Raw genomic sequence first — 12,385 nt, 5'->3', positions numbered from 1 at the left:
CTGTGTATGGGCCTGGGTGTCTGGAACTCGCTCTGTAGAACAGGCTGGCCTCAGAGATTCACCTGCCTCTGCTTCTTGAGTGCTGGATTAAAGGCATGTGTCAACACTGCCCCGCATAATTTCATTTTTTATTGAAAGTTATTTTTGCAGGGAGGGGTGCCATGGTCACCTGTGGAGGTCAGAGGACTTTTAGAAATCAGTTCTCTCTGCATTATGAGATCTGGGTATGGAAGCCAGATCATTACATTTGCACAGCATGAGTTTTTACCCACTGGGCTATCTCACTGGCCCTAAGCCCATTTTGTGTAGAAGGGCTACATGCCTGAAAATACTTTTACTAAAGCAGCCAGATGGCCAGTTGGGAACTTTTAGGTGTAGGGTGTTTGTTGTAGGAAAAGTATCGAGATACACATTTGCTAATGTGAGTCTCCTGCAATACCAGGCTTTCTTTCCCAGGAGTTTTACTCCTATTGGTGCATGATAGTCCATGTGTCTCATGCGAAATTGTAAACTAAGGAAATAATACTCTCACATATCATAAGCCACCTAGGAAATTAGAGCTGAAAGAACCAAAGAAAATCTTGAAACACAGGTGAGTTCTAGGCACTGAGAAAATAGCTCAGTTGCTGAAATGATTGTGGTGCAAACATGAGAATCCAGGTTCATTCTCCAGCACCTCCATAAATAGCAGGTACGGGACACACCTTGTCTCAGTGTGCAGATGTGGAGATAAGAGAATCCCTGAGGCTTGCTGGCCAGCTAGCCTAGCCTAATCGGCGGGTACCAGGTCTCAGTAAGATACCCTTTCTCCACCAACGAGGTGAGTGGCACCTGAGAAATAACACCTAGGATTGACCTTTTCCCCACCCTAACTCCCTACACCCCCACTGTTCTATTTTAGGTTTTCATATAACCTTATCTATTGTGTCTAAACCCCTCCAACAAAAAGTATACCATTTTTTCACATCCTGTCCATAACTAAGCCAGAACTCTTGCTTATACACAAGCGAGTGCAGTATAAATTGCATAAAGGGCATGGCATATTGCCTGCTGGGTCCATATTCCAGTGTCAGCACATGATAGCCACCCAAAAGTGCAGAAAGATCAAGGGCTTGGAACAGAGGTTTGATCTCAAGCTTTGAGCTTTAGGGAAGTCTCTTTAACATGTGCATGAAATTGTTCTGCGGACTCTGAGCCCAAGTTCAGATGATAATCTAGCTGCATTTGTTGATGGCTTTGGAGCAATTAGTGGATAATTAATGGGAGCTGATATTTTTAGTTTTGCCAACAGCCTTTTCCATTGTATTTTGAGTCTTAAAGAAAATATAGCATGCCTGTCTAAATGTGTAACATGTCGTACTCTACATGATTATGTTAATATCTTCTCAGATTTTTAACTCTAGATTTAGGAAATATTTATTACTCTGTAGTCAGACCAGTTAATTGAATGTCTTACTTGCCTTTATACTTTCATGGCTTCAATTCTAAAACTTGATAATGAAGTATAAGAATTTTCTCATAATTTTCACATGTGCCATGGTTTTTGTTAAATTTTGGCACAATATGGTTAGTTTATGGGTGCCAGAAATAAGCCTCACCATGTATACAGACTATATAACTCGGGCATGCATTTATTCTTTCTTTCCGTAGTTCAAACTATGTTTTAACTGATGAGCAATCACTCTGGATTGAAGATACTACAAAATCAGTCTACCAAGTAAGTCCAACCTGCAACAAACCCATGATTGAAAAAATGGAAATTTAGAATTTTCTTTGTTTCAGCCCCAAATAGGAAAATAAGGATAAAGTTAAGCTCAGGTACAAGAACACAAACACTTCTTGGTTCTCTGCCTACAAACAACTCCTATGATGCAGAAAGTTGTTGAAAGCTTAGTATATTCTTTCTAATCACAGCTGCTTTCTGAAAACCCCCCTGATGGAGAAAGATTTTCAAAGATGGTAGAGGTATGTATTTGATCGCTAGTCTCCTTAGTGTCAGCTATGATTCCAAAATATTGTTATGCAGATATGATGTCTTTTGTTTATTCCAGCATATATTAAATACTGAAGAAAATTGGAACTCATGGAAAAATGAAGGCTGCCCAAGTTTTGTGAAAGAAAGGTAAATAGAAATCATTACAAGAAATATGAAAAGAACATTTCAAAGTACAGTTTCATAAGTTCTCAGACTATGTTATTGAAAATGTTCTGGTTGCTCTATAATGTGGGTTTTTTGTTTGTTTGTTTGTTTTTTGTCTTCAGTTCTGACATACTATGAAGCTTTCGTATCTTAGGGTAAAACCAATCAGTAGCTCTCTTTTTCTGATTCTGTTTGTTTGTTTTGCTGTGAGTAGGATTAAATAAATCCAGAGCCTTGTGCACATTAGGCAAATGCTTGCCTACTCCCTCATTTCTGCTCTCCATACATAGCCCCAGAATGTATGTTTTGTTCACAGACCATCGGATACCAAGCCCACAAGAGTGGTACGGAAGAGAGCAGCCCCAGAAGACTTCTTAGGCAAAGGGCCCAACAAGAAGATCCTGATTGGAAAGTATGTCCACTCACCTTCCTATGTTCTTGCTATTTTTATATTTTCATATATATATATATATATATATATATATATATATATATATATATATATAAAATGTATATTATATATTTTATATATTCTTACTATAAGAACTCTCCAGCTGGGCTGAAGAGATGGCTCAGCTGTTTAGGCTATGCTCACAACCAAAAAGAAAAAACGCCAATTTTTCACATCTACATGAATTTATATTTGATACATACTGGATGACCCCATTGCTCAAAACTGTCATTATGTGAATTAATGCAACTACTTAAGCCTTCCTTTCATCTCTCACTTTAAAAGCCCTTGGCTGTAGGCTCTTTTCCATGTCATAGACAGTACAACTGTTTAGGCCAGTGCGGCTCACTTCTAGTTACAGAAAGGATGATCTTTCAGTTCTGTTACCTTTAAGTTAATTCTCTATTTTTTACTGTGATTGAATAATTTCTCTAAAATGGTGTCATAAAATATATACTTGCATAAAGGTTACTCTCGCCACCCCAAGCCCACTCACTACCCATGTTATAGATGCAGCTTATGATGTCCTAGGATGCTACGTATAAAGTCACACCTGCCTTATTTTGTAGTGAGGAGCTAACAAGGCTTTGGAATCTCTGTCCTGATAATATGGAAGCCTGTAAATCAGAGACAAGGTAAGTGTAAAACTTTTTTTTTCTCAATGTTCAGTAAAATAGAATGGAACCATTTTGTAGCCGTGGTTGACTTTGGGCATGACCGAATATGATTTGCCTTAAAATAAACACCTAGAAATGCAGGAAAATTTTTAGAGAACACAAGAAAGTAAAAGTTTCACAAAGAAATGGGAACTCAATACCAAAAGAGTGACTTTGGGTTGATTTGGTATTCTAAGCTAGTGAGCAGTGAGATGGTCCAGTCTGAGGTACTTTCAGAAATGCAGAAGATGACTGAGCCTGAGCATGACTTCTTGATGTAAGCAGGGACACTGCCTGCCAAGGAAGGAAAGCAGTGAGAGACAAGAACAGGATACACCTCCCTGGCACTGGAAACCAGGAAGCTTTTCTTAGCTTTCTTATTTCTCAGAAATCCTTAGCTTTTTCTGCTATGATTTCTGAGAAAAGAATAGGCTTTTCTCATGCAGCTGACATTTCTAGTACCAACAGCAATTGGGAACCCAAAGCTAAAAATCAGCTAGGAAATTCTAGGCTGGTGGTAAAATCTGTCTGAAGGTCAAACCTTTAAGATGGAGCCTAAAAATCTTAACCATTCAAATTAAAAAACAGTCTAGGAAACAGTCTACCGCTGTTCTTTTATAAGAAATCAGATAGGGGCTGGAGAGATGGCTCGGTGGTTAAGAATGCTGCTGTCTTTCCAGAAGCCCTGAGCTCCATTCTAGCACTCACTTTGTCCAGTCCTAGAGGAGCCAGCACCCTCTTTTGGTACCAAGAACACAAGTGGTGCACAGATATATGGAGGCAGAATAGTCATACATACAAATAAATAAATAAAACTAGAATCAGATAAAGGCTGATAGTATCTGAAATATATTTCTGATAATAAAGACAAAGAAGTAGCAGAAGAAAACAAGAAAAACTTGGCACTATCAAAAAAGACTAGAGAGTTGGTAGTTCATACCTGTAATCCCTTCAGCTGGGAAACTAAGGCAAAAGGGTTGCTGTGGTTTGAGGCCAGTCTGGAACACAGAATGTACCTCTTCCTCAAAAAAAAAAAAAAAGGATTACTTCTAAAACTGTAAAGATTACAACAGGAAGTCAGGCAAAACCCAGCACCAAGAACATAAAAGTGTGAAGGACTGAGGACTTTATAGGCATAAATTCTTTGGCTCAAGATGTATGGGTTTAAATAGATAAACCAAATCTGTTTATGTGGAAAATGAAGGATGAGAGAAAAGAAAGAAAAAAGAGCCTACAAAAGTAAAATTAAATAGCAGGTTTCAGAAACAAAAGAAAATTTTATATAAAATTTATATATATATATAATTTTTAAAGTAACTGAGAATGTAAACAGAAAACAGGAAGAAGAAAAAAAAAACTGGAGATACCCGGGGGGGAAAAACCCACAAAAGCATCAAGTACCAAAAATCACAGACAATACAATTTAAACTCAAATGAACAAAAATCAGGCTTCCGGATACAAAGACAGATTGATATAAGACATGCATTAAAAACAAAGATATGAAAATGCTGAAACTAAAAGAATAGAGGTATGATAGGCAGAGCTTAGACAGATATGGAGACAGAAGTCTTCAAAACAGAAAGCATTATTTAAGTGCAGTCATTACATGAAAATAAAACAAGCATGGTGGCTCACCCCTGTAATCCCAGCACTCTGGGAGGCAGAGGCAGGCTGATCTCTGAGTTCCAGGCCAGCCTGGTCTACAAAGCCAGTCCAGGACAGCCGAGGCTACACAGAGAAACCCTGTCTAGAAACACAGAAAGAAGATACTACTACTAACAGTAAGGAAGAAAGGCACCAGAAATACATACTCGCCTAAGCTTTAGTTCTTAAAAAATTTCAGGGTGAGAAATTGACCAGTCAATCATTGTAGATGAATTCTGACATTAAAGTCTCAGCGTGGCTTATTGGATTAGGCACAGTTAATTCTGGTACGAATAAAAACAACACTGGTATAAGGACATACAGTGAAATTTTCCTACTTGCTGGTGGAGTTCAAATGCTATTCAACCTTGCTCATTTTCCTGTAGCAACATGTTGGTTATAACGAAGGTGGCAGAATAGCTTTTAGACCTATACCTTCTTTCTTGTCCCATTTTAGAATTTAGCTTTGAGTCTGTTTCCTTAAGAGTCCCTGCATTTAGGTCCTAGCACATATAGGTACTGTTAAGATTCGTATTGCCACCATTTTAGTCTTACACATGAACCTCACTGTTTACTTTACTATGACCAGAGAATACATGCCAACTCTGGAGGAGTTCTTTGAAGAAGCCATTGAACAAGCAGATCCGGAAAATATGGTTGAAAGTGAATATAAGTAAGTAATGTTCTAATGAACGGATGCTAATGTTCAGCATGTGTTCTTGGGAATCCTCTGTATGCTGCAATTAAGTCAGCAAAGTAGTACTTTTAGGTGAGTTTATCCAGGTAGCTCACATTGCTGTAACACTGTTTCAGTGACTTCCTTTTGGCTCCCCCAGCATCTCAGCCCTCATCTCACAGCTCCCTCTGTTACCTCTTTTCTTTATTCTTCACAGCAGTTGCTCCTGCTAGACATTTTAGTTTTTGTCCTTCTTCCTCACCCCCCTCCCATTCTTGTCAGTTCATGAAAGCTGTGTTCCTGTCGCTCCACTCACAGGAATGGCTCCCACAGCACTCTTGTTTTCCGCTCAACAGCATGTCAGTGCACCTTTCTCAGCATCTGTGGAACCACTCACACCCTGCTGCCCCTCCACCTGCCTCCACATTGGCTGCCTTACTCATAATTTTTAGGCTAACATTTAAGACTTGCAATCTTTTCTCTAAAGTTTTCCATGTGACAGCACAGTTTTAGTTTTTAGTAAGATGGCTGGAGAGACGGCTCGAAGGTGAAGAGCACTGTGCTCTTCCAGAGGTCCTGAGTTCAATTCCCAGCAACCACATGATGGCTCACAACCATCTATAATGAGATCTGGTGCCCTGTTCTGGCCTGTTGGCTCACATGTAGTCAGAACGCTGTATACCTAATAGGAAAAGCAAGGGCCCTCTTGTCAGGTTACGTCGGTTTCCATCCCTGTGCCTCTTTGCTCATTTGCTAGGAGTAACCACTCACTTTAGTGTTATTTTGAAGATGAAATGATTCATTTTGATCCATGGATAGCATGTAGTTAGCATACCATATAAATTACTAGTTTTGAAACCATGGCAAGTTTCTACATATCCCAACCTCTTTAACTGAGGGCTCTATTCTCCATGTGCCAGAGAGTGGTCTCTAAAATAAATATGCAGGCTAGAGAAATAGCTGAGGTTAAGAGCACTGGCTGCTCTTCCAAAAGACCCAGGTTTGATTCCCAGCACCCACATGGTGGCTATAAGAACTATCTTTTTTTTTTTTTTTTTTATTACGTATACAGTGTTCTATCTGCATGTACACCAGAAGAGGGCACCAGATCGCATGATAGATGGTTGTGAGCCCTCATGTGGTTGCTGGGAATTGAACTCAGGACCTATGGAAGAGCAGCCAGTACTCTTAACCTCTGAGCCATCTCTCCAGCCCTCAAAACCCTTTTTTTATTATTAATTACACTTTATTAATTTTGTATCCCCCCATAAGCCTCTCCCTCCTCCCCTCCCGATCCCACCCACCCTCCTGTTTCTGCATGCATGCCCCTCCCCAAGTCCACTGATAGGGGAGGTTCTCCTCTCCTTTCTGATCTTAGTCTATCAGTTCTCGTCAAAAGTGGCTGCATTGTCCTCTTCTGTGGCCTGGTAGGGCTGCTCCCCCGTCAGGGGGAGGTGATCAAAGAGCAGGCCAATCAGATTATGTCAGAGGCAGTCCCTCTTCCCATTACTAGGTAACCCACTTGGACACTGACCTGCCATGGGCTACATCTGTGCAGGGGAAGAACTATCTTTTAACTCCAGTTCCAGAGGACCTAACAAGTTCTGACCTTCTTTGGCCCTGTATACATGACACATGGTTAACTATGCAGGCAAAACACTCACATACATTATAAAAGTCTAAAGTATGTAAGGCAAATGACTAGATAGATAACAGTTTTGGACATGGTTACACACACCTTTAATCCCAGCACTGAGAATGCAGAGGACAGGTGGATTTGAGTTTGAGGCCAGCCTGGTCTACATAGTGAGACCCTGCCTGAAATAAGTAAGTACATACATACACACATATAGAAAGGGAAGTCTTGGTAGCACAGACATATAATTCCCAGCACTCAGGAGGCTAAAGGATTAATTTTGAAGTTACTCTGACCTACAGAGTAAGAGCCTATCAAGAGCCTATTAATAGAGTTACAAAGTAAAATATGCACAAGCATATTTAAAGTCATGTTTAAAGTCCTTCTCATCTTTAAGATTAACTGTATATCCCACAATTAATGAGAGACCACTAAATAAACCAGCTTGCAAATCTTTGCATTTGGGGATTGTGCCGTGGGTAAAGAATTCTAAGCGGAATCCATTTGTAGTTCCTGCAGTTTCATCGCTGGGGGGTTAGGGTATTGTGATTAGGATTTCTCACAGGTCCTTGGTTATCAATTTCCCGTTCTTTTTTTTGGACATCAGTGTATCATTACTGTGGCTACTGGATATTTGCTCCTTGGGCATTTTGAGCTATTTTTTTATGCATTGAGGTTGACATTAAGTACTCAAAAGAGTAGCTGTTCCACAAACACAACTCTAAATATTGGAGCCTTACTCAAAGTACTTGAAGCCATTAAGTGTTTTCAGATCCCCCCCCCCCAAATTTGGAACATTTTAGACCTCAGGAGGTAAGCATTTTAAGATGTTAAGACTTTAAAACATTTCAGGTTTTAAAGATCTTTAATTTGTATTAGTTACATTACCATGTTAAACTCTTACAAAATTAATGAAATATTTAAAACTCACATCTGTAGGCAGCATTACAGATATGGATACTAAGTATTTTTTTCCTTTTTCTTCTGTGTAACTGGATGAATGGCTTATTTATTTATTTATTTTATTATTTCTTTTTTATTTTTTGTATTTTATATTATATATTTTCTATAATATAAATTTATAATAATATATAATAAATACTTTATATTAATTTATTTTTATTTATTATTTATTTTATGCATGTTAGTGCTCTAAGAAGGCAGTTAGAGGGTGTAGATGGTTGTGAGTCACCATGTGGTTGCTGGGAATTGAACTCAGGACCTCTGGAAGAGCAGACAGTGGTCTTAACTGCTGAGCCATCTCTCCAGCCCCGATGAATGGTTTCTATGCATAGTGTCTACTAGCCAAGACTAGGGACACAGACTATTGATTAACTTGCTAAAATAAAGCAAAATACACACTTTCAAATTACAAGATGGTATACTTTGAGCTGCTATTGCAATAGAGTATAAAATTTCATGTGGCACTTGTTACATGAAAAGAACTATGGCAATGGATAACTATAACTTACAAGGCTGACATCTCTTCTTCTAGAGCTGTGAACAATTCAAATTATGGGTGGAGAGCTCTCAGACTCTTAGCACGGAGAAGCCCTCACTTCTTCCAGCCAACCAACCAGCAGTTTAAGAGCCTGCCAGAGTATCTGGAGAACATGGTAATAAAGCTAGCCAAGGAGCTGCCAGTAAGTGACGCACTTCTCTCCCCACTCCCTGGGGTAGACACTGTCTATTTTTAAACTGCTATCACTGTTTGCGCAGGACTCACTTTAACTTACACCGCAAAAATAGTGACCTAGAGACTGCTAGAATGGGGGCAGGGGATTGCTGAATATACATTTACAGAGAAAATGTGAACTAAGAGTAGGAATTTTCTGTGCAGTCTTATGAACATGTTAAAACTATCTGCAGTAAATCAGATCAGTTTCTCCTCTTTGCCAATGTGTTTTATTGTCTTTTGTCAAAGGCAGAGTCTAAGAGTGGGAGTACCTGGCAGAACTTTCTACTCTGCTCTTTTCCACTGTTTTCTTACAGTATGGTAATGATGAACACAGTCAATCTCTATCGCCCCTTAGACAATACTGACTAAAGCTTGTATTTTTGCAAACTGGCTTGTTCATGATTCTGTCTTCCTTTTACCCAAAATGAGGGGCCCTGTTGGTTGTGGGGATTTGAGGTCCATTACTGGGAATCTTACGCCTTTTAATTACATACATAAACAAAAGAATTTCCAGTTGTCTAGAAACTGGTGTTCTTTTAAACATCATTGTTTCTCATTTACTGTAGCCTCCTTCTGAAGAAATAAAAACAGGTGAGGATGAAGATGAGGAAGATAATGATGCTTTATTGAAGGAAAATGAAAGTAAGAATGGATTTTTCTTGGCTATTTTACAAAATTGGAAAAGACTGGGGTTCTCTGTTATTTAATTTGATCTAATTCGGTCTACTTTTCACTTCTACCATTTTATCTCAGATCTGCTTTTGACTCCTCAGAAATTAGAAAACAATCACTAATTGAAAATATCTTTATAGGATGAAATTTGGAAATGATGGTTTTTAGAAGGAAAGGAAGTTAGGTTTTACAGCAGAGCCTTAAACTGCTGACTCGTGGGAATTGGAGAGGATGTCTCCTCTGTGGGAAAGTCTAATTAAAACAGCTTTGAGTGTTGGCTGAATTGTGGGGTTCTTCTGTTTGTTTGTTTGTTTTTAAAGGAGGTTTGAAACCTGTAGAGAATTTTAAGTTTTATAGTAAAGGCTTAAAAAGACCCAGGGGTCTCTTTAGCTTTGCAGTTCTTTCCAGTACTTAGAATTGCACGTCCCTGTACTTTTCACATAATTTATATTCTCTGTTTTCTAGGTCCTGATGTTCGGCGAGACAAACCTCTAACAGGAGAGCAGATAGAGTCATTTGCCAACAAACTTGGTGAACAATGGAAGATCCTGGCCCCTTACTTGGAAATTAAAGACTCTGAAATTAGGCAGATTGAGTGTGACAGTGAAGACATGAAGATGAGAGCCAAGCAGCTCCTCGTGGCCTGGCAAGATCAAGAAGGAGTTCATGCAACAGCTGACAACCTGATTAGTGCACTAAACAAGTCTGGATTAAGTGACCTTGCAGAAAGTCTAACTAACGACACTGAGACAAATAGTTAGCTTTCTTTGTTTCCTTTCTTTTTTATTAAACTGTGTTAAGATTTTGTTACCAAGCAGCATTTGATAAGAGGTCCACTGGTTTTGGTAAACAATAAACACTTTTATAACAGCTGTTGTACAGTTGGCTGGTGCTCCAAGAACCACACACAGAACAGGCATTGCCTCAGTTTTAAATATAGGAGGGTGGCATGGGAAAAAGGCCAAAGTAAAATGACCTCAGGATTACAAACTACTTTTTGTATTTTTATAATGAAGTTAAAAACATACGAGTATGTTCCATTCCTATCCCAAATTAGTTTCCTGTGTGCTATTAGTTATGAAATTTATTCTGAAATCCCAGGATGACATTCCTGAAGGCTTAGTACTGTTCTTTTCTCTCAAGCTGTAGAGGATCAGCAAACAGTGTCTGTTAAGTGTTTTACTGTCATTTTGCCATATTCACATTACTAGAGTTCAAACTGACATCCAGGGGCCTCCAAAGCCTAAACTAGGTACTGCTTGGCCAAAACAGTGTTTGCCAGTCTCTTAACTGTACACAAAGTGGAGCCAAAGACCCAACCACTCCTTTAGGAACTTTATAAAAGTCACTCAACCCCCTCAAGTCCTTAAGGACTCAGGGATTCCTGTCAGTTCAGATAAGCTGTATGTGATAGCAAGCAGACCATGTGCAGTACTGGCTAAAGTTCAGGCTGTCATCTGTTCTGTTCCCATACAGCACCTCCCTGTGGGTGTGTAGGTCACTGTTGAAGGGCTGCTGGGCAGACCACGCTAAGTGCTCTTGCTTGGACCTCACTCTAGCTAGGGAAGCAATGATCAAGCCCATCTCTAGGCTCCAGATGCCTCTGTGTACATTAAGAAAAATAAGGCACGTTCAGGAATTGGAAGGAAGGGGAGTGTTCTTTGCCTCGTCTTTCTTACATTCAAGGCTGCATTCTAAAACACCACCCCCTTATTTAAAACAATACTGGTGGAAATCCAATTTCTACTTTAAAGAATATCTTTGGAATGCTTTTTAAAATCAAACTATCACCAAGCTTTTTGTAATGATAAAGTTTTTACATTTTTAATACATTCTAAACATGATTCTTAGATATTTGTTCTAAGCCCACCTCATCTGGTTTAGTAGGAAAACTCAGGCGCTAAATTCCTTCCACAACTGTTCTAGCAAATGAGACAATAAGAGACTGCATCACAGGGGACGTGACATAAACCATTACAGTGCACAGAATGTTACTCCTCATTCCATGTTTCACTCCCCCACTGTGAGGGGGTCTCTATAGCTAACAGCATTTAAGTTAGCAGACTTATAGGAGTATCCCTGAAATGCTGATTATTCCAGTGTTACAGATTCATTATTCACGGGAATCTTAGGTACCAGCATACTTTTCAGAGCATTGCAACGTAAGGTCTAAGATGTCATGATATTCTCCTAACTTTACTAACCAATACTCAACTTAAAATCAGACCAATTCACTAGTATTCAATCCTTCATCTTTTTTTACCAATTAATCTAGGTTCCTAAAACATTTAACAATTTGAAAGTCACTGACTAATCAGAATAAGTTAAGATCGGAATAAACTGATCTTACTCAAATACTCTTGGCAATGTATACCTTAATTTTAAAAATCACTAATACTAAATTTTGAGATGGACATACAGTCTTTAGAGAAGGAAACAGAAACAACAAACAAAATGAAACTGATCACAGAATCCAGTTTCCAAAGAAATCTATCACTCTTACAACTTTGTATTTCTTTTGAAATAATATTGGCCAAGCTGAAAGGACACTTATATGGATGCTTGACAGCTTAAGACTATTAGCCATCTGCAGAAACTGTATAGGAATGAATTCATCTGACTCTTCAGCCAAGCTCTAACACTAAAGACAGGAGTTCAAAAGCTATTCAGCCCTCTTTTTCCTTATTTTTTTTAATTATTAAATATCCTCATTTTCTAAAAATAACCAACCAGAGCAGCTTTTACATATATGATTACTACAAAATCCAATGTAAAGTTAAATATATAAACCATAGTACATTAGAGACACAATAAGTATATAATCAAGTGTG

The 12,385-nt window shown here is 38.7% G+C and overlaps 1 protein-coding gene across 1 annotated transcript in view; it reads left to right on the top strand.

Moving 5' to 3' along the window:
* The window catches only part of Thoc1 (THO complex subunit 1), a 47,020-nt gene extending 36,596 nt beyond the window's left edge, over positions 1 to 10,424 (top strand). Inside the window, exons 13-21 of the mRNA XM_060377683.1 lie at positions 1,651 to 1,717; positions 1,915 to 1,965; positions 2,052 to 2,122; positions 2,457 to 2,552; positions 3,161 to 3,226; positions 5,482 to 5,565; positions 8,700 to 8,847; positions 9,449 to 9,524; positions 10,020 to 10,424. Coding sequence (XP_060233666.1) covers positions 1,651 to 1,717; positions 1,915 to 1,965; positions 2,052 to 2,122; positions 2,457 to 2,552; positions 3,161 to 3,226; positions 5,482 to 5,565; positions 8,700 to 8,847; positions 9,449 to 9,524; positions 10,020 to 10,315 — 955 coding nt within the window. The 3' untranslated portion in view covers positions 10,316 to 10,424. The remainder of the gene's footprint in view (positions 1 to 1,650; positions 1,718 to 1,914; positions 1,966 to 2,051; positions 2,123 to 2,456; positions 2,553 to 3,160; positions 3,227 to 5,481; positions 5,566 to 8,699; positions 8,848 to 9,448; positions 9,525 to 10,019) is intronic.
* Positions 10,425 to 12,385: the final 1,961 nt, after the last annotated feature.

This window comes from Meriones unguiculatus, chromosome 2 (assembly GCF_030254825.1).
Source record: "Meriones unguiculatus strain TT.TT164.6M chromosome 2, Bangor_MerUng_6.1, whole genome shotgun sequence".
Classification (NCBI taxonomy): Eukaryota; Metazoa; Chordata; class Mammalia; order Rodentia; family Muridae; genus Meriones; species Meriones unguiculatus.
This window is presented reverse-complemented; position numbering and strand designations above follow the sequence as displayed.